We start from the raw sequence: 23,936 nt of genomic DNA on the forward strand, positions 1-23,936 counted from the left end.
TTAATAAAGAGGTATTGTTGTCCAAATGGTCAAGAACAGAATGAATTGAGCTGAAAAATTGAAATAGATCATTTGAAAGTTATAAGGCTAAATTCATAAGTTTATTTTATGTGCGTAAGTCATGAAATGAATGACTTGAGAAAGGAAGTATTTGAAGTGCAGGGATTTTAAGGGGAGACAACTCTTTCTATCTTACTGTTACCAATCACCACTGATAACATTATTTTACTGTTTTCAGTTTAAATACTGAATATTATTTCTGTACAATATGGATGTTTGTCCCCATTCAGAGTAAAACTTCATTAAAATTTGCTAATAGTGAGTTAAATGCAAATCAGTTTTATATTATTTCAAATGATGTAAATTATATACTGTTTGTGATTTCAGGGTTTGAATGAAATGGACAATGCTGTCAAGTTCTACAAGGAGGTATTACACTTTGACAACATGCATGTTGAAGCCATTGCCTGCATAGGAACAAATCACTTCTACACAGACCAACCAGAGGTGGCACTCAAGTTCTACAGGTATATCTCCCAGGTGGTCATCAGTGTATGAAACAGGGTCTGCCTGACATGCTGCATTCTTGATATCTCCAGGATGTGTTCGAATAAATCTCCACTATACCACAGGAAGTTGAGAGTGCCAATCACAACTCCTCTTTGCTGCTTGAATTATCTAATCAATTTAACTTGGCAACAGAAATCTTGCAGAGGTACTCTGAAAGAGATTAAGGGATTTCTTGCATATATATTTTAAAGTTTTGGACCTGTTAGTTCGTCTGTATGATTTCCAAAAATCTGAGTCATACTGCTAACAAACCTTCACAGCTGCGACCTCTATCTTTGTTGACACTTGCAAGCTTGGTAGTAATGGCTGCTAAGTAGATTGGCTACTGTTTGAATCAGAAGCGAGCAAATGGAGGTAATAAAATTATTGTGTCGAGCTTTAGATGCATCTAGGGTATAGTGGAGATTTATCTAGTCATGTAGCAGGCTTACAACTTTATTTTATACCCAGCCCTGTGCGCCAGTTCATTTTCCAATGACCATGTCATTGACTACAGGAAATGTTTTGAAAATATTTTCCAGTTGTGGTATGTGGACAACGTCTGTATAGTTCATGATCAATCAAACCATAAATGCAACTTCCTGAGATCAGTCTACCCATTTATCTAACACTAAGTGTGATTGTGCAGAGAATGCTTTCAGCTAGTGTTTTTTTCTAATAGTATGTAACAATCATACATCTTCATATATTTCCGAAAGCCACATTGTCTGCAGTAGTATAGGGAATAGGGGTTCTGGACCACTTTCAAGAAATGTCTCTACAAAGCCTTATTTACTAAATAAGGCTTTGGTTGGGTCATTAGCTCTTGCTACTATTACCCCTACTACAAAAAAGTTGGCGGTAATTACTGTGCCTTGGTAGGAGGTAACACTGTGCCATACGGTACGATCAATAATTCTTCTCTTACAAACCCCCTACCCGGCCCATCCCTCAAGTAGTACAAGTTAGGTTCGTCGGCTTTCATATCCACTTTATCTATGTTGTAAGTTTTGACTGACCATATAGGATCGGTGGCTCGCTTACGGCTATCGCCCTCGTGTTCCCCTATGTCATGTTTATATCGATGAAACAGTTTAACGTGAACCGCCTACGATCTCTTTGGTGTTCATAATAAAGGCTTGCTGGGCTTTTTGTATCCCCTGTTCTATGTACTTTTTTTTCTCATCCTCGCTGATAGCAGACTTACGAGACTTGGATCGAATATCTTGTTTCATTCCGTTATATTTTTTGAGTTCAGAGAGGATTGAACGAAACTCCTCTTCTGAGATCTTACTATCAGAGAGTGCCGTGGAAATTCGCTCACTCACTGTGTTCAGCTTTGCTTCGGCCAGAACCCTGATCTCGTCGTGTTTCAATGCCTTACGATGCAGTCTGCGTGATACTAACTTAAGCGCCAACCCTGCCAACCCTGCCACCCCAGCTGTTTTTTCAATACCTAGCACTATAGGTGCAGCCACGATGGTAGCTAACAACCCAACGCCTGCCGCCCCTAGTCCCATGCTGGTTGCCATAAGGGCAGTGTCAGCCCCGTCTACGATATTGAAAGCTCTATTATATTTTTTACATAGAGCTTTCCGCGTGTCACGGTCTTGTTCTAGTTGACGTTTCACATCACATAACTGCCTCAAGCGGAACCCATCTACGGTTTCCAGCGTCTTCGCTACTTCCTCTACGACTGGGTACAGACCCATCCTATAATATATATTTTGAAAGATATTTTAATTGGGTTTCAGTTAAAAATCTATCAATGAATTTAAAGTCTACAAGTTGTAGACTATTAGTCAGGGTAATAGGTGAGAGGCTAATAGAATGTGCTGGTGTAAAATAAACCCCAATGAGGTTTATTAAGTGGTTCATATGGCCCGTGGTATCCTGTTGTATAACAATACGACAATATTTGCCTTTGTGTACGCTAAACCAGTTTATTACCACCCCGGGTAAAATTTGGTGTATTATTGGGGGGTCTCCATTGTCTGAATACTCAAAGAAGACTTCTATGATGAGTGTGAAAGGGGGGAATATTATTTCAGGATTACTAAATGTTAATTTATTTTCGAATGGAGCCGATAACCCATTTTTGCTAGTTCTTATTAATCCCCTCTCCGGAATGAAATCCCCGGGCCAGATACCGTTGTTCCTAATCTTAGAGATACGCCCCAATTCGGTTAATGTGATATAAGGTGAGGTGAGTGTTAAGTTGATCAGCCATTTAGGCTCTTTAAAATCTAGTAACGGCACCCGTCTGTACACGTTGTCTTTGAATTGTAGGATGTATAATTCATCTTCCTCACCAGGCTGATCGAATCCCTCCGTGTCTCCTAGGTCGTTAAGCGTAGTGTTGGGATGATGACTAGTCATTATTATACTATTACGATATAATTTCCAACTGGTTTTCTGATAATAATTCATGGGTTAACTTCATACCTATGAAGTGTATGTTGTCAGGCAGGAAGATATTGGTTAGTGATATCTTATTTTCCACGATCACGTTGACCCCCTGCAGACTGGTCTTGGAGTCGACACCCACCCGCACGTAAACATTGCAAACTTGAAACTGATGTTGTTTGCCCCACCCGAGTTTGATCCCCTTCACGATCTCAACATCATTCCCCGATGGTTCCCCTAGGTAGACTTTGATGATCAGTGTTCCGTTTGCTGATAGACTATCTAGTACCTTGGCCACGCCTTCGAATTCAGACACCAACTGCAATTTCACGTTTTGTATGGCCGGTTTACTCGATAGCATGTGGTCTGCTATAGTGTTGGCTGGGCTGACGACTACGCTACGTCTCTGAGTTGGGACGTAAGCCACGAGCAGGATTCCATTGTTCACGACTTTGTTTAGGTGGTTGTCTTTGTTATCTGTGAACACGTAAGGGGAGATGAGTCTAATATTGATAAACCAGTCGTCTTTATCAGGTAACAACACCCACTTGTCATCTTCGGTGAAGACGAGCATATATGGCTTGTTTCGGACGACGGTAGTGCTCTCAACATCGTCTAAGTCGAACAGTTTACCACCGAACGATGGGTATATTACCCAATTATTATCACCGGTGTTGACAAGGGCGTACTTAGTGTTGATTTTTGCTCTTGTGGTATCTATCATATCACTTAGGGTTCCACCGGAGGGGATTTCAACGCGTTTGTAAATGTTGTTTTTCAGTTGCAAGGCGTACGATTTACCATCTACTCCGGGAGCGTCGAAACCGCGCGTGTCTCCGAGGTCGGAGATCCCGATATTGACGCATTTTTTCACTCCGGGCCCTTGTGCGCTGGTCATGTTACATGAAGTGTTAAGCTGAGGTATCCTATATTTACAGGATTATGATTTATATCTAACACCGATATTGTCAGCTCAGGTATGTTGCCCTGGGTTAATTTCTTATACTGCCGTGGTGAAAATGACTCGGTTCTACCGTCGTTGAATTTCTCAGTTTTCACCGGCACTGCTCTCAGTATAGTGGAAGGGTGACCTCCTTGAATGTTGTACGTTGTGCTCACCTGACTGAGATGAATGTACAGCTCTCGGTACGGTACTAGGTCGGGTAACTTCGTGCCTGTGACGGTTGTTGTTGGTTTTATCTCGTCAGGAGACATACCGAGCATCCTTGCTAATGGTCGGCCGAGCCTCAAAGGGTTTCTTCCATTGTTGATTAACACCACTGTACCGTTTGAGTCGTTCATCTTGAGTTCGGCTCCCAGGGGTTTGAAGACCTCGTCGTTTAGAGAGCACACGCTGTAGTAGCCGTCAGTTATCTGACTGCGAGTTCCACTGACGAACAGCTTATTGTTGCTGATATTAATGTTAGTCCATTGCGGTAGGTAGGTGATATCGCAGAGTGCGACTTCGAGTTGACCTGACGTGTTATCGATCGCGTGCGTCAGCTGAACGGCCTCACCGCTCGTTATTCCTGGAAGTGTTATGTACATATTATAATATATGAATTATATATTATAATATGGATTTAGCACACTTGAAAATCGTGGTGAATGCAGATGGTACGGGGTTTAAAACAACCTTTATTAATATCTTTGAAAAATATATCGTGTCCGTTAATAACGCGCAGGCGGTGGTAAACTGGAATCAAAACCCAATGCAGTTTTGGCAGAACCAACTCAACTTTGCTGTGTGGTGTGCGGCGACAGGGTCGGGTGTGACACCAGACTATGGTATAGACGAACTGAGTAAGTCGGTTATTTTGTTTCATATTTATTATCAAACGAGACGAATATTGAAGGAAATAAGTGCTCCTCTTCCCCAAGATAAAGCATGGAGTATGACGAATAACCCCTATGATAGACGCGCTTATGAACGTGTTTGTGGGAAGTTTGAGATTCCAACGAATAAAGACTTTCGCCTTCCTGGTGTGAACCATGGTCTCGGTATAGTTCTCGTGTACTTCTACAGGTCCGGAACATATTATGCCGGTTCTAAAGATGGTTCATACAACCCAAACCGGCATACATTTACAGGCCCCACAACGAATGAAAAGATCCATGTCAGCTGTATAAAGCAAAACAGTCCTGATGCAGCCACAGCCTGGACTAAAATGATCTCAAAAACATCGAAAGGATTCACTCGTGCTGGTACAATACGCTTGAACGACTCGATTCAAACGTACGTGTGGGCGCTGTTGGGTGCGCAGTCGATGACGCGTTCCAACATCCTCGGTAAGGGAACTGCTTACGACGCTCAGACACAATTCGTTTCCAACGTTGATGATGCTATCAATTCTCCAGTTGATCTCCCGAGGGCCATCGACCGTTACCAAAACGTGTTAGAATACGCCAGATCGAAAGTCAATTACGTGTTCGGCGTGGGGTTGTACATGGCTCCGAGTGATATGCAACTGAGAATAAAAAAAGTGGTGGGTTATAACAACAAAATAGTCATAGCCACGGCGGACCAAAAGTTGGGTATCAACCCCGATATTAACACCCCCTATATCCCACACATCCCACCACGTGAAAAGGGTATAGTGGCGCCACCCCCGGAGTCTAAAGTTCATGTACCCCCCACACACCCCCATATACATGTGGGGGTACCCCCCTATCAGCAGCATATTGATAATAAAACAGCCCTAGTGGTTGGTGGGGTAGCTTTGGGGCTTATTTGGTTAAAGATTTCTTAGCCGCTACGTACACCAGACCCGCCACGGCGACAATGGCTGCCCACAGGTTTTGACTGAGCCACATGGCAGTTTTAGACAGAGCGCCCAACAACCACGAGACGATGCTACCCAGGATGCCGGGAAGGGCTTCGGCGGCTTTACCAGCCAGTTTAGCTAGGCCTTCCCCGAGTTTTTTTATCCAGTCTTTAACACCTCCACCGCCACTTGGAGTTCCCCCGCCGGCAGGCACCACAGTACCCCCTGTCAGTGACACCACCAGGGTTGATATGATGAAACCCAATGCAGTTAGAATGCTGGCGATGGTGATCCCTTGCTCCCGGAACAATATCCGAATCCTGTTGGCTAAAGTTGTATCCTCATTCAGTATTCTATCGATTGTTTCCCGAATGCGACTGATCTGGGATCGAAGCTGTTCACGATTCGAGGAAGCGGCTTCCAATCGTGTACGTCTCTCGTCTTCTAAATCACGTATTCGTTCATTGATACGACGCTTCATATCATCGTTTTCAGTTTCGTTGAGTTTGGTTTTTCCCCTAGCGATGTGCTCGTCGATTTCGTTCAGTTTCCCCATGTTGTTCACGAGTTCTCCACGCACGCGTTTCACGGCTTCGTCTAAGCCGCGCAGTTCCCTTACCGGAAAGTCAAACCCCGGTAACGGTTTGTCCCAGTAGGTGCTCAACAGTTTTTCTATGCTGTCCGAGGCTTCTGTAGCACGCTGTGGTGTCATTTCATCTCTAATGGTGAGGTGGGATCTGGTAGCTTGCAGATCTTCTTTAACGACCTTAGGTATTGCACCACCGTAATCATTCATGTTTAGATTTTTACGAATAAATTCGACACCATGGCGGCTGGCTAGAGTTGACAAGGCCAGTGGTTTTTTATTGCGCTTGTTAACGAGGTCAACCTCTGGGTTAGACTTAAGGCGTAGAACACCCTTTGTATCAATAAAAAAATTATCAAGGTATCGGCCCTGTGGATCAACGTAGTTTTTATCACTTCTTAAACTTTCGTAATAATCATCTACCGTTGTTGCCAAAAGTTCTTGGTTCAATGATGAACTAGTAAATGAGGTCTCCTGCTCATCATCGAATGCCTGGGCACTAGCGCCCGGCATCTCCGTCATATCTATGTCTTCATCCATTAGTATTTAAATATATTTTATTTATATATAACAATGTACGGCAGAAAATTAGATCCTTTCAGAAGATTGAGAGAGCCATTAGGCGCCAGAGCCGTGCGACAGTCGGTGACCATCACCAACAATCCCAGCAAGATAGACCAGAATCAAACTCTGCTGGTTAGATTTCCAAACCTTGGTGAGAATGACCTCATTGTACCAGGCACTGTTCGACTGGCGTTTAATATCACGTTGACCTCCGACAACGACAAACGCGAGCTAGTGCGGAACGTGGGTCGAGCTATCATCAAGAAAACGACCGTCAAGATCAGCGGTAACGAGGTGCTGAGCATCGACGACAGCGACGTGTTTCACTGCTACAGGGATCTCTGGAAAAGCGATGGAGAACGAGTCAATGATGTGTACCAGGGTATCAGCAAATCAACCCGGGCGCGCATAGGGTATGTCTTCACGACAGACCAGCAAGACAAGCTATCGGACGGTGAAAAGGCCATCGCTCTAGCATACGGGAATCGATTCTGCGTGCCGCTCGACTTCGAGTTGCTCACGGGACACGCGCCGTTTTACCAGGCCGCGCTGGGTGATAGGCTTGAATACGAGCTCACGTTTAACGACTATAGCAAAGTAGTGCGTATGCCGAACGGTGATGAGGCCAGTTATGCCATAGACAACATCTCTCTGGAGTTCGACATGGTCACTAGCCCGGAGCTGGCCAGGCAGGTTCGAAGCCAGTACTCTGGGAAGATGGCTATCCTATACGATCGCGTACTGAGACATAGATCAGTCGTGCGAGATAAGAGCGACACTGTGTGGAATATCAACCTGAACGTGCCGGCGCGATCGATGAAAGGTATCCTGGTCGTCCCCGTGGAGGATTACGAGCCATTCCAGAGGGACAGCGAGAAGTTTTTCAACCCCGAGATTGAAAAGGTGGAAGTGACCATCGAGGGCGTGCCCAACCAGCTGTTCAGTCATGGTATGAGACCACACCAGCAGTGGGATGAGATAAAAAAGCTACCAGTGGGGGATTACATAACAAAGGACCTGGACCTAAGCTCCGTGCAGATTGGTGAATACCTGACCACCAAGTACGCCCTATGGTTGGACATGCGATCCACGGATGATGATAAACTGCACGGTAGCGGGCGCCGTATAGATAACGGCAGCGAAGGGATAACCATCCAGATTACTAAGAAGGCTCAAACCGCTGGTAAGTTGAAATTATATCTGTACGTTATTATGGACGCGCAACTTAATATAGACAATGGGAGATTCGTGCAAGCCATCTACTGATGGGGGGTACCCCCCCACACACCCCAACAATAAACAGTCCCCACTGCCCCACACCCCCCGGGGGTACCCCCTGGGGTTACCCACTGACCCACACTGCGCTATCATATGCGGGCAGACTGGCTGTGGGAAGACCGTTTTCGTGTTGGATATGTTAGAGAGTTACTACAAGGATGTGTTCGATAACATCGTTATCATGTGCCCTACTCTGAGCATGAATAAAACGTACGCGCGACCTTGGGTGATGACGGACCCGGACGTACACAAAATCGACCCTGGAACACGCCTGCAGGACTGGTTGAAAGCTCTTCACGAGAAATTTAAAGGGGAACCGACGCTGTTCATACTGGACGACTGCAGCGCTAATCGCGAGATAACAAAAAAGAGAGACATGCTATCGTACCTGGCCTTCTCCGGCCGGCATGCAAATCACAGCGTCTGGGTGCTAACGCAGAAGTTCAACTCGGTGTTGAAAGACCTCAGGGAGCAGACGCGATGGGTGGCCTTATTTCACTGCAAGGACAGGGATTCGTTCGAGGAGTGTTTGAGAGAGAACGATGTGATGAGTAAATTAGAACGGGAACCGGTGAAGAAACAGCTCGCTGAAACTAAACACGCTAAGCTCGTGCTAAAGACCGACCAACCAGTAGCATATATAGTATGCTAAGCTAAAGCTAAGCAAAGCTAAGCAAAGCTAAGCAAAGCTAAGCAAAGCTAAGCATAGCTATGATATTCGAAGTGTTTGTCGTGTGCAACTTAACCTTCATTTCTCTGTGTTTTGTCTGCATCGGGTATTATATAGTTAAAACTAAATCTTACTTGTTATATTATAAGATGGAGTGTGAGGAATTGCTCGAACAGTTGGGGGTCTCCCCCACGCCGCCGGCAGGCCCCACTGGGGGTGTGGGGGATTCCCCCAAGCGAGAGAAACTGGTGGCGTTGGCTGTTGGCGGCAAAGCCAAACATTACTTTGGAGACTACACTCCGGATAAAATTCACAAAATGTCAGCCGAAGAAATCGATAAGCTGTACGCTAGATACGAGTCCCGGCTCGGAGCAGAAATGACAAAGACAATAGGATCGGCTATGACCCAGATATACACCGGTATTGTATCACACTTCCTTCCCATTCCACCAGAGCGCCGACTTTACCTGTGGGAGGACCTCGAGAAAGACCCTTTTATCGAACACGCCGTGAGCTCTATCAGCTGCGGGCTGTACCACAAATATGGTATGTTGTTGGCTCCAGTGACGGCGGCGATTATCACGGCAAAACATTGTCAATTTGAGAGAAAGAATAATAATAATAGTATAGATGGATGCTGCACAGGAAACCCCAGTGGACACAGTGATGGAGGAGACCCCACCCCCAACAGTGAGTCCCGAGGTGACGGTGGAGACCCCTTCAGTGGGGGTACCCCCAACAGTAACCAGGCAGAAGAATCCTAAGAGAGTAGCTGCCGGTAAAAAACGGTGGTGTAACCAACATAAAGTGGCCAACCCAACCCGACTGTTGTTGGTTGTAGGCGTAACTGCTGCCGTGGTTATAACATGGTTATACGTGGGGGTACCCTCCCACAGTGAGCCACCACCCACCCCCAACAGTGGGGATGTGGGGGTATCCCCCACTATTGACCCGCATATCATGTTATAATTTTAATATTTTATATCATATACATAATGTCTGAGGGGAAAACGTTCGTCAACGACGCATACCACGCCACGCCACAGTGGTCGCCAGTCTAGCCGTAGGGTACGCTCGGTTGACTAAAATGGTGCTTAAACAACCAACTATCAAGCTAGATTTCAACCTGCAGGATATGGGTATGCTCATAATGAACCTTGGTATGGCGATGGCCACAAAAGACATCCTAGTAAAACAAGGAATAATACCTGATAATATAATGAAATAAATATAGGGATGGCCACGATAGCTATGATGGTCGGTGGGGCGTTAGTGAATGCCCTGGCATTTTCCGGGAGTAATTTCCTCTTCTCGAAACTACGAGATGATCACGCGGCTGAAATACAGGAAGAAAGGAAGCGGCACGATCTCGCTACTGAGAAATTACAAAGAGCACAGGCCGAGTACGCTAAAAAACGCCTCCAGAGGATCGATTTTATTAACGAACAACTCAAGCGTGAAAACCATGCCATTAAAACATTCAACGATGTCGATGAAGCAATGAAAGAATACTACCTACTAACTGGTAAACAATTGGAACCGCTAAATAAACCCACACTCGCTCAGTACTACACACCATCCAAGGGACAAATGAATCGTGAACTGGGCTTCATAGTGTTGGGTATAGCAGCTACTGCGTTGGTTGTGAAGCAATTAAATTAAAATACCTATATAAGTAAACATGAGACCCGCTCCATACCGATGCGAATACATACTTATGGGGAAGACCGAGGCCTGTGGTAGGAAATGCAGGAATCAGGGGTTCTGTTGTTTCCATATGGGAAGTCCTAACTACACGTGTTCTGTGTGTGGTATCGGGGTTAAAGGACACTACTGTCTATGTAAAGCTCACGGAGCGAACGTAGTCAGACATCAACTCATCTACGAGAATAAAAAAGGCTACATAAAAGAACGTAGGCGACTGCTCAAGATAGCCACTTAAGGGTTACCTCCCCTTACTGTGAACCAATTAGACATTGGTTCTCTTAGGTGTAAACACGATGTCTACTGTAAGCGAGCTCAAGCGGGTCGCAAAACAGAGAGGTGTGATCGGGTATTCTAGAATGCGGAAGTCAGCATTGTTGAGATTACTAGGTTTAGAAGCCCCTCCTACAGTAAAACAATTAAAAGCTCAAGCAAAACAGCTTGGATACACGGGTTATTCAAACCTGGGGAGAGCCGGGTTAACCGCATTGTTATCACATGCCCCCGTAGCAAAACCTCTCACTGTAAAACAACTGAAAGTCGAGGCACACGATTTGGGTTTAGGCGGGTATTCCCGTATGAGAAAACCACAGCTTGTAGAATTATTACGACAGAATAGAGCTATTGACCTACAGTTCGTGCGCACTGAGCGCGCTGTAGGCAACTATTTGAGAGGTTGGCGCATGCACGTTGATAGAAACATAGACATTACAGATATCAAGCCTCTGATAGCTGATAAGGTCAACCAGGAACTAAATAATCTAGGAAGTATCAAGTTTCAGATCACAGTGAAAATGTCGCTCGATAAGCAGGTTGGGAGTACCACTGAGTATGTTCAGCCTTACTTCCGAGGTCAACAAGAGGTCGCCACACATACAGAGACCATTGATACATCAATCGATACCAGTTTTCAGCAGATACGAGAATACCTAGAACGCTACACACACTTGGGGTCCGGGTGGGTTGTAGATAAAATCAATAATGTCTATCTAGACATAGCTAACTACGTGCCGTTCAGAGGCGGGTCATACCTAGCCTTGCCTCCCTACTATAGAAACAAACATGCCATAGTAAACGTTAAGAATAGAGGAAACGATTGCCTGAGGTTAGCTATCAGGTCAGCCTTATTTCCAGCTGGCACTCATTCAGATAGGCTTTCTAGCTATCCCCAAGACGATGGGCTCAACTGGGATGGTATAGATGAACCCACCCCCATATCCCAGATCACTAAAATAGAAAAACAGAATAATCTGGCTATAAATGTCTTTGGGCACGAAGGTAACACAACAATAGTACACAGGGTCAGCCCGGTGAAGGATCGCCAAGTTATCAATATATTCATGATCCAGCGAGGTGACAAGTATCACTACACATGGATAAAACACTTTAGCAAGCTGTTGTATGACCAATCAGCATACAAAGGAAAGACCCACTTCTGTGAACGATGTCTACATGGCTTCACCCGAGCTGATTTATTAGAATCCCACCGGGATGATTGTCAAGGTGTGGGGCAGACGGCCATACGAGTCGACATGCCTAAGGAAGGTGACAATATCCTAAAATTCAATAACCACAAGAACCAAATGTCTGTGCCTTATATTATATATGCCGACTTCGAAGCCTTAGTGGCTGCCGCCGGCGAGGCTCCCAGTGGTAGCTTCACCCACAAAACACCTGTTCGTTTGGATACATTGTCGTCCGTTGTGACGGGGAAACGAAAGCTCCGGTAGTGTATAGGGGGCCTGACGCGGCTGAAAGGTTTCTAAAGTGTTTGCAGGAGGAAGAAAAAATTATTAGGAATGCATTGTATAAAATCGCGTGCAACCTCAAGCTTAAAATCAACCCTAAGACAATAAACATCCCCGTTGTCTTTCACAACTTGAGAGGGTACGACTCACACTTGATCATGCAGGCCATCGCGAAAATCGATGGTAATATAACGTGCATCCCCAACAACATGGAGAGATACATCTCCTTCAGCTTAAACGGACTTAGGTTCATTGACTCGTTTCAGTTCCTCCTGTCGTCACTCGACAGTCTGGTCAAGGCCAACAATACCTTCCCTATCACCGATCGATACACAGACGCCGAGACTAGACCCCTGCTTATGAGGAAGGGTGTGTACCCCTATGAGTACATGGATAGTTGGGTCAAGTTCACCGAGACCAGACTACCCCCTATTGACTGCTTTTATAGTAAGCTGAATGAGGCGTCCGTCTCACGAGATGATTACTCGCACGCGACTAACGTATGGAATAAACTGGGTTGTAAGAACCTGGGTGATTATCACGACCTGTACTTGAGGACAGATGTACTGCTGTTAGCCGACGTGTTTGAAACGTTTAGGCGGACATGTTTCAAGCAGTATAAACTCGACCCCGCATGGTATTACACCAGCCCAGGTCTGTCGTGGGATGCCTTGCTTAAAAAGACCGGAGTTAATTTGGAATTGCTCACAGATTACGACATGCACCTATTCATTGAGAAAGGCTTGCGAGGTGGGATTTCCATGGCATCCAAACGATACGCGAAAGCAAATAATCAATACGTGAAAGGTTACGATCCTAACAAACCAACCAATCACATTCTCTACCTCGACGCAAACAACCTGTACGGCTGGGCCATGAGCCAGTATCTACCTACAGGAGGATTCGAATGGGTACCCCACGTTGATGTTATGGGGGTTGCACCAGATTCGAACAAAGGGTATATCCTCGAGGTTGACTTAGAGTATACCAAGGAATTACACACATCACACAACAGCTACCCCCTGGCCCCCGAACGTATGAGGGTTAACCCAGACTGGATGTCTGAGTACCAACATAACTTGTTAGGTGGGCGTGTGACAGACGTTGAAAAACTCGTTCCTAACTTAATGAATAAGACCAAGTACATCGTTCACTATCGCAACCTACAGCTGTACCTGTCGTTGGGTATGAGGCTGACCAAAATACACAGGGTGCTCATGTTCAACCAGAGCCCATGGATGGAGCCCTACATGAGAATGAACACAGACCTACGAAAAAAAGCCACCAGTGATTTTGAGAAAAATCTCTACAAGCTCATGAACAACTCGGTGTTTGGTAAGACTATGGAGAACCTGAGGAAACGCGTGACCGTGAAGCTGGTTCGGTCGAGTGAGGAAGACAAGCTCAGGAGATTGATAGCCAGTCCGGCATTCAACCGTAGTAAGATATTCACAGACAACCTGGTTGCCCTACACATGAAGAAAAGTCACATAAAATTCAACCGGCCTGTTTACGTGGGGATGAGCATCCTCGATTTATCCAAACACCTGATGTACGACTTTTACTACAACGAGCTCAAGAAACAGTACGGCGACAGGTGTGAAGTGCTGTACACTGACACGGATTCCCTGCTGATGGAGATTCGAACCGAGGACGTGTACGAGGACATGAAAAAACACCTTGATTTATACGACACCAGCGACTACCCTAAGACCCATGCCATACACAGTATGGTAAATAAAAAGGTCCTAGGTAAGATGAAGGACGAGTGTGCTGGCACGCCCATAGCCGAGTACATAGGTTTGAGACCTAAGATGTACTCCATACTGAAAGCCGACAATAGTGAGATCCGGAAGGCTAAGGGGGTTAAGAAGTATGTGGTGAAACAACACATCAAACACGCCAGATTCAAGGAAGCCCTGTTCAAGACCCGTACCTTTAGGCATAAAATGAACACACTTAGAAGTGATGGACATAAGATATACGGACTGACTATAAACAAGACGTCCCTGTCGCCTATGGACACGAAACGTTGGATAGCTATTGATGGGATAAACACATATGCATATGGACATGAAAAAATTTGAGGCTATTTACTACAGCCCGCGTGGGTACTGGAAAGGAGCTAGCGCAGTAGATAAGCTAGCTAAAATAGCGCGAGTACCCCCGGAGGAAGCCAAAGCGTGGCTTGAAAAACAAGCCCTGTGGCAGATCTATTTGCCGGCACCACGCTACGTGCCTAGAAGGAGGTTCGGTATTAACATACCTAATAGCGTTCACCAGGCAGACCTACTGTTCCTACCCCACGACAAGAGGTACAAGTATGCCTTAACCGTAGTGGACGTAGCCAGTCGTTACAAGGAAGCCGAACCCTTGACCACGAAAGATTCGGCCCAGGTAGCCAGAGGATTCGAACGCATATACAAACGCAGCCCGCTGACGTGGCCAACAGAGCTGCAAGTTGACCCCGGACGGGAGTTCATGGGTGCCGTGTCACAACTGCTAGCCAAACACGATACAAAGGTCAGGCGTGGCACGGCCGGAGCCCATCGCAGCCAAGCCATAGTTGAGAGATTTAATAGGACTTTGGCTGAGCGCTTGTTCGGCTATCAGTATGCTAGGGAGATGGCCACCCCTGGAAAACGACCGACTGAATGGGTCACGAGGTTACCCAAGGTGGTGTCGGCAATCAACCATGAAGTCACCCGTCTCACCGGTAAGAAACCGGCAGACGCTATCAAACTAAAATCAATAGTTGCAGAGTCGGCCGCTCCATTGCGTGGGAAGGAGAAACAGATACCAGATAGGGCCCTAGTGAGGTATCTATACCAGCCGGGGGAACACGAGGGCGATAGCCGTAAGCGGGCCACCGATCCTATATGGTCAGTCAAAACTTACAACATAGATAAAGTGGATATGAAAGCCGACGAACCTAACTTGTACTACTTGAGGGATGGGCCGGGTAGGGGGTTTGTAAGAGAAGAATTATTGATCGTACCGTACGGCACAGTGTTACCTCCTACCAAGGCACAGTAATTACCGCCAACTTTTTTGTAGTAGGGGTAATAGTAGCAAGAGCTAATGACCCAACCAAAGCCTTATTTAGTAAATAAGGCTTTGTAGAGACATTTCTTGAAAGTGGTCCAGAACCCCTATTCCCTATACTACTTCTGCCGTTAACAACAGATAACAAGATATTGGAAATTGCACTCAAAGCGCACTGAGGATTATTCAGAAAAAGCTTGGCAGAAAAGATGTGGTTTGATAGATGTTTTGAAGACAGAACAGATCTGGCAATGGCGGACACCTTATCTCAGCTTCCTGTTTTTAATACAGGGCAGGTTGCATGTTAACAGGGACAGCAACATTATTTAGTTATCAGCCCTGTTGGCTTCTTGGGTTATTTTTCATGGGTTTCAGACACTGGTGTCATGTATAGAAACCGATTTGAAATCACATCCTATATATTTTTGTGATTTCATTCTGTCACAATCTGAGGACAACTGTACTTGATGAACCTGTCTCAGATGTTATTAATCATTCGATCATGTTGAAAGTTTGGTTTAAACAGGCCACAAGAAGGTGTGGATGCATCATATGGTATGAGACATTAAAGTTTCTCATTTTATTGTGAAATTTGAATGAAGAGTGTTTAAAGTTTTGTAAGTGAAGGTAATGTTATATGAAAAACTTTGTGTTGAAAATTACCATGGCCTCATTATTAGTTCACTGGCTTGCTTTGGTCTTCAGTCATAAAGTCAGCTCTCCTCACAAACTGTAATTTCAGTAAAATGTCTCCTTTGTAGAAGTCCTCTTATCGCAAGATGAAAAAAAACCCCTTCTTTTGAACAAAATATAATATATGTTTATGGATATACTAAGTGGCAAGCTAAAATAAGAAAACCTTTGTTTGGAAGACACATTCATGTGTCCTCTTAGTTTATGCATATTTGATATGTCCAAAGTGTATACACCAATCTTTAACATTTCTACCTCAACTAAAGCAAGAATGTATTGTAAACACACAACAACAAATTAACAGGGAATAAAACCAGTAAAAATCAATAAGCACAAAACAAACCCTGCCAACTCTGTTATCAGTTTAGGTGGGAATAGTCAGCTGGTAGGTATAGCATTTGTTTTGTCTATGAGGACATAAACACCAAAATTAGTCTAGAGAATGGCATGAAGTCACACTGCAATTTTTTCAGTTCAATCAGAATGCCTTATAGTATTCGACAATGACATTCTGCATATGACGATGCATGTCTCTTCTGTCCCCACTTTCATTGGTTCTTCATTGATACTTCACAACCCAGAATTCAAAGCAAGCATCAATCTGTGTTAGTCTTGATGAAGGGCATTTCATATTTGGTTTAATCATTCCCAAACTCTTCTCTCTTGGCTTTGAATGCTTACTGGTCATTTGGCTGTTGACAGACTCAAAATCCTTTAATTGTGTTACTTTATAACACGCATATACTAGCTGTGTGTAATTCAGACTGAACCAGTTCAGGGGTCCTTCATATTTAGCAAGTGAATTTTTCAAAGGCCTGCCATTTCTGAAAAGTGCAATTGACACTGTATTTTAGTTCTTCAATAGATTTCTTACAAGTGACATCAGGTGAATTTGCAAGTGTCATGAACACATCAAAGGTTAACGCTTTTGAACGTTTGTGATTCACGGTTACTTCTAATAGCATAAAATAGTTTGCTTGCATGCATCTTTGCAAATTCTGCCAGGTAAGATAAATGCTTTATCAGAGGTCAGGGTAATAGTTAAAGATTATTATGAGCAGTTTTGAATGTCGTTCAGTTCCAGCTACTGTGGCACTTCCACTTTTACAGCTGTACCTAGACTTTGATAACTGTTGGATCGTATGATATGGTCTTGATTAAGGTCAAGGGCTGGTAGTATTCTATTGTGAATGTGAGGTTGTTAATAATAGTTTTTAAGCTTAAATGCATTGGCATTGTTGATGTTACCCATTTTTTGCAAGTACATGTATGCTCCTCTGGTCACATATTGTTTACCCTGTGATGAGTCTGGACTGGAATGTCCTTAGTAACCTGTGCTGGTTACTGGAGATCACTCAGGCAGGTGAGATCAGGTAGTCTAAGATGCTTTGCTAAAAGATGAGAGGCAATGACAGTACTTCATCAGGTGACAAAGTGCACCTTTTTGCATGACGTCACACTGTATTGAAACATACCCTTGATGAGCAACAGTTGTCATCACCTTCCTTGTACAGTCTCCCACAGTAAACTAGTCCGTAGCACCTGTTTCTCTGTTTCCAGTTTCAGTCGGCTAACATCTCTGGTGGAATATTACTTTAAGCATTTTTTGACAGAATAAATGTCTCAGCTCACTTCACAATTGAACAGCATGATGCAGTCTATCTGTGGAATGTCGCATAACTAGTCAGCTTCATCTGGATTTACTGTTCTAAACTTACATTGGTGGCAGAAAACAGTAGAAATGCTGTTCGTGAGAGAACATGAATTCAGACATGAAGCTGCGAATATGTACGTATTGAGACGTGAGGCTGCAAATTAGGGTTTATTTTGGCGGTTGATACACAAGAAATACATTACTGACAAGGTGACACGATGATGTGCTAGGTTTGCGTTAACTACACTCACATTCTCAGTCAAAGAGTCACGTTGTGTTCCTTCGTTGTCAGCCAGCTGTTTTTCATAGTGATTCTCGAAAAGGCACATGGCGGTCCAAGGGAGATAACCCTTTCTTAAATGATCATAGCATACCACCACACACAAAAAATAAAAAAACCCTTCATGTTTCTTCACAAACCAGCAAAATCATTCACAAAATATCCAACAAATGCAATGACATTAATCACAGATATAATTAAAGTACTTTAGAGAAGATATTTAACCTGAACATAAGCCCTCATCAAATCGTTCGTTGGTCATTTGTTTACCTGGTGAAACACCATATCAGTTAGCTCTGAATGAGGATTGTTAATTTAGGTCACCAAGACCATCCTTTGTCTGTTTGTTTCCTGCCTTGGTTTAATTGTTGGTAAGTATAGAATTTGGCATCTTAGAAAAGAAATACAGTTTGTTCTACCCCCATGTGTGTGTAATGAAGTTCGCTTTTGCCTTTTAAGCACTTGGACACTTGCTGTATTTCTTAGGTATGGCTCCCTGACATAGTTGACAGTGTTCTCCAATGGATGATGCTCTTAGTATTGATCACTTGATTAGTGATCAGACTGATGTCATATAGTTTCATTCTTGCTGACTTAGGTCTTGTTTATAGATGATTTGAAGCATTTGATGCTTTCATCTCTGATAAATCAAATAACAAAAAGTATGGTTTCAAGGAGAAATGTAATTTACAAACTTGAAACACTTCCATTTCAAATCAGCATTTGTATCCTTTACTTTCTTGAACTCTTAAATAAGCAGCTCTTCTATCTCAGGAAACCCACTGCTCATATGAAAATAATCAGTTTTGTCCTTTGAAAGCACCAGTTGTTTCCACTCTTTTTGATGTCTGGTACTTTTCCAATTTTGAATGGTCTTCAGTTCTCTGCCAAACTGCACAGCAAACAAAATTGGTAAAGACTTCTGCTCATATTTCAAACAATTTGCTTACATACACCTGCTGCCATTTTCAGTCAACCATAATGTTTGACATCAGTGTTCAGATTGACGCCAGAGGTGTTCCTTAGTAAAACCAGACCCGAAAGTATTGTTTGAATGCCAAGCTGATTATGATATTGACATTGTCCAGATTAGCTAGTTTCCAGATCCACAAGGCCTGGTACAGAGTAATATCTCTTTTTTTCATATATGATTGTGTAGGGAACACAATGGTCTAATAGGTGTGTAATCCAGGTGAATTCTTTTTGTAGATTTGACACTATCAGGTCATTGTCAGAATGGTTGACAACTTTGTTTTGTTAGTTAGGAAGTTAAAAAGATTCATCTTGCCTTGCATCTTCTGTCAAATAGAAAGTGTAAAACCACAACTGTAAAATTTACACTATTAATGAACATGCTTATAATTCAGAGATAAATCTACAATGCAGTCATGCCGCTAATTTAAGCAGAACTCCAATACTGTCATATAGACATACAGCAATTGCAATGCAGTGTTAGCTTTGTGGAACAGAGTCCAGTAATTTTGATAGCCCAGGTCATTGACTGTTGACTAGCCTCACAAGAAAACCATGTAGATCATCACAGATTGGATCCATGCTCTACAAAAGCATCATACCTTGTAAAGGGCACACTTAAAAGTTGTAAAAAAGATATGTTACACTTAAAGAGATTTGTTTATCTTGAATCCACATAATACCAGATGATAATTATGACATCACTTTTTGTGTTCTCAAAACTTTATTACAAGTTTGTTATATTGACACATGAAATCAACAATTTAAAAAAATTTTAAAAGAGCCTTTTGCAATTAGTCAAATTCAAAGTGTGGCCTCATATAAACAAGCCCTGAAAAGATATAATCAGGTGATGATCTTTCAGCTGGGCAGAAATGTTTTCCTGAGTGTTGAGACAGGGGAAGGGACTTCCTGTATGTGTACAGGTGTTCCTGATTGTGTTCCAGACACAACAGAGCCAGCCACACACTAGAGATGTCTTATCTTGTTACAGTCATGAAACAGCAGGGTAATTTGATTAGACAGCAAATTATTAAGTATCCTGTCATTAAAACCAGCTTCGAAAGGAAGCTGTGACCTAGCCAGGGGTACTTGCTTGGATAGTGTGATACACAGAAAATATTCTACTGGCAGTAACTGGGTACCTGGTAGGATGAGATGGTGATAAGGTGTCTAGTGTTGTATACTCCTCAGAGAATTGATAATGAATTTGTATAAAATGATATAATGATTGTAATAGGGGAGTCCAAAATAGAAAACACTTCAGGACATGGATGAGAATAATATAAAAAATCATCTGCTTTAATCATGTTAATTATTAATAATGTGCCTAAGTCAGGAATGAATCAATACAGAATGCCATTCTAAAGTGGTCAAATGTAATACATGTTATGTTTGTTGTTGACTCGTGAAGGTCCAGGGTAGAATATGTGCAACCCATGCTTGCCATGAAAGGCAACTAAGCTCATTGTAAGAATCAACTAGCGGGATCGGGTGGTCAGACTCGCTGACTTGGTTGACACATGTCATCAGTTACCAATTGCACAGATCCATGCTCATGCTGTTGATCACTGGATTGTCCAGTCCAGACTCGATTGTTTACAGACCGCCGCCATATAGTTGGAATATTGCTGAGTGTGGCGTAAAAATAAACTCACTCACTATGTTTGGGGTTACACTTTTCTGTGTTCTTATTTTATCATATGTAAAGCCAGTTTCTGTTTGAGAATGTTGTATATCATGGCTTAAAGAATTAACTTGCAAAAGTATACTTTTATCATGGCATCATGTTTTCAATTAAGTGGTATGTTCTTGTTGTTGATTTGTACACGTTTAAATCCACCTCTTGGGAAGTTTGTGGAGTATATCTAGGGGGCACAGAGAACCCATGAATCCGTTGGTATAAGACCAGATGGTGGCCACATGAATATGTGCAAACACCTAGTTGCAGGTACAGCAACGTGCAATAAGCTTGGACAAAGCACTGTGACTATGTGTCCCAGTCCACCCAACTGTGAATGGGGTAGGTTGAGACAGTAAATGCGACTAGAGGCAGCAAGAGTTGTATAGTCCCAAGGGAGTTGAGACTGATAATATGATGGGCTGTTGATTTTAACATCCAATGATTGAGAGAAATATGTGTCAGCACCTTGAGCAAGCACCAGTTGCTTGGATATGTGTGCTATTTATACATATCCTACAGTAATAATAATAATAATCTTGAAAATTGAACATTTCTGAGTTCATATTTTTATCACACATAAATGTAATGATATCGATGATGAGGATGATGATGACGATGACGATGACGATGACGATGACGAAATAAACTTTGGAAAGACACAGATCCTTAGCCATGTTTTCCACCCCACAAAGCCACAGGTTAGTGCTTTACAGTTTGCAATGTCTGCCAGCTCTGCCAGCCTTTATATGATTCATGTCAGTATTTCAATGTCATAAATTACACTTTTTACAATGTGTGTGCCATTTTCTCATAAAACAGCTTTAAAGGTTTTCAGCTGGTAATAGGGCTATTTCTAATGCTAATAATGACAAAAATATTTCGTGACAACAAAGAAATACTTGTGTGTTGAGAATTTTATATTTATACACCCAGCTGAACCAATCTAATCAATTTTATCTGGTTATAACATAATTGTCAGTTTGGGCTTTATATATTTACATAGCACACATGGATAATTATTAATTCCATATTTCCTGGATGAAGGGCACCCTTATCACGATCAATCCCGACTTGTGTTGATACATGTGCACACTTCATGCTAAATCAGGATTGCAGAAAACGATTAGTGTTGAATATTTTCTCATGCTCTGGGCATGTTAAAAGGTATTCCGTGTGTTTATTTTACAGTTATAAAGGAAACTGGTGTGGTCTCATGGCACCAAGTGCAAAAATTCTACATGTTGATTCATGAAGGAGATTCATATTTCTCTATTGTCAAGAAACGGCACCTTTTCTCTTGTTTGTCATCAGTTTCAATGAAATGTTTTGCCAACATAATCTAAAAGATGGTAACATATTTTAGCATAAGGATAGAACACTGATTTTATTGTTTTAAGACGTTTATGCCTAACAGCTGGATTTTTATTGGAAAATCCATGCTTGAAAAATATGTTGCTGCAAGTGAGTGAGTAAGTTAAGTTTTACACCACTTTTAGTAATATTCCAGCAATATCATGGAGGGGGACACCTGAAATGGGCTTTACACAATGTATCCTTATGGGTAATAAAACCCATGTCTTCGGCATGATGAGCTAACGCTTTAAGCATTCTACCCCATTACCCCATGTCACTGGCAAAAGCCTGATGGGCAGAAGTTAGTTTAGTTTTGTTTTCCATGAAACTGAATATCTGAATAATAGTTTTCAGCTGTAACTGAAATATAGTAAAATTAGACAAAACAGTTTCAGTGACATGAACTAGCCACTGAACCTGTTCATGTTTAAATCATAACGCAGTGAAAATTATCCCAGGTTGGATAATTAGATTAGAAATGTAGTTTATTCACTAGAAGAGGGTGTTGGTCATCAAGTAGGTAATGCTTTCCACAGTTTTAATAGGTGGCCACTAATCATATGTAAATTGTATACTACCGCAAGAGTTATTTCCCCTCCTCAACACTTATTTCCCCCACACTCCCTTTAGAGAAGTACAAAGCTTGTGATGAGAGATTGAGATGGTCCATATCCATCCTCTGATGGCAGAGCGAGGGAGACAGGGTTATCTGAAGGAGAAACACTGAGTTACAGCTTGTTTCACATCTTTCCCTCTATCTAATACATTACAGGTGATTATTTCTAAACACTGGCCAAGTGCCAGCTAGGTGTTTCCACTCCAGCTCAGGAATGCATTAACCTCAAATGTGTGTTTTTATTGTTCTAGTCATCTACTACGTCTAAAGGAGTATCAGTTGTCCTTTTTGGGCTGTGCACATTCACGTCATTACCGGCATCATTTGTCATGAGGATTATATATGTTGATATTCTATCTATTGTTTTATTCAAGAGCACGTCTTTGTTTTGTTGGATCTCTTTACCAGACAGTATGATATAATATGCAAAAGGTTTTCATGCAAAAATATAACTTTCGGATCTTGATGCTCCCAGATGACATTAATGTTTTTGTGTCTCCTAATGACGTCAGTGATTCTGTGCTCTCTGATGACAGTGATGGTTGTGTGTCCTCTGATGACATTGGTGGTGTTGTGTCCTCTGATGACATTGTTTGTGCTGTGTCCTTTGATGACACTGGTGGTTATGTGTCGTCTGATGACACTGGCAGTTCTGTGTCCTCTGATGACATTGGTGGTTATGTGTCCTCTGATGTCATCAGTGGTTCTCTGTCCTCTGATGACATTGATGGTACTGTGTCCTCTGATGACAACAGTGGTTCTGTGTCCTCTGATGACCATCCTAGTTTGTGCAAATGGAAACTTACAGGGATGATATACATTGAAAGTAATAAGTGTATGAAATATTGACTGTTTTAAGAAATTTAAGATGCGGCTTACTACCTGCTCTCCATTGGTGTAGACTGTGTGTTTTTTTCATTTGTCAGCCCACTAGGCAATCATGATCACATTAGGTTGATTAAACTGTAAATTTTATAATGCGCATTGCTTTACACTTTTGAGTACATGTTTGTTCCTGAATATTTGTCAGATTTGATGGGTTTTTTACTTCATTCAACAACAAAATTCTGATTGATCGAAAACATGTTTTTCACAATCGATAATCAATTTTAATTAATTGATTTTCTTTTATATTTTATCATCAGGACTCCACTAGAAACAGCTGAAAATATATGAGCAAGAAATGTGTACACAATGGCATATATCTTTTTCTTTTGAGTGGGGAATGAAAAGCAAAGTTTTGCTGTCAGCATTGATTTTCGTTATCAAATGTCACTGTCATATCATTGCAAGTGGAACCTGAAATTGAAACAGCCAGACAAATACTAGGTATGAAAAAAAACATATTAAAAGGTAATTGTTAAATTGC

The 23,936-nt window shown here is 42.6% G+C and overlaps 1 protein-coding gene across 1 annotated transcript in view; it reads left to right on the top strand.

Moving 5' to 3' along the window:
* LOC137293640 (tetratricopeptide repeat protein 8-like) overlaps positions 1 to 23,936 on the top strand; it is a 77,594-nt gene that overhangs the window by 11,884 nt on the left and 41,774 nt on the right. Inside the window, exon 7 of the mRNA XM_067824310.1 lies at positions 388 to 527. Within this exon, the coding sequence (XP_067680411.1) occupies positions 388 to 527 (140 nt within the window). The remainder of the gene's footprint in view (positions 1 to 387; positions 528 to 23,936) is intronic.

The sequence above is a fragment of the Haliotis asinina genome, chromosome 8 (genome assembly GCF_037392515.1).
Source record: "Haliotis asinina isolate JCU_RB_2024 chromosome 8, JCU_Hal_asi_v2, whole genome shotgun sequence".
Taxonomy (NCBI): domain Eukaryota; kingdom Metazoa; phylum Mollusca; class Gastropoda; order Lepetellida; family Haliotidae; genus Haliotis; species Haliotis asinina.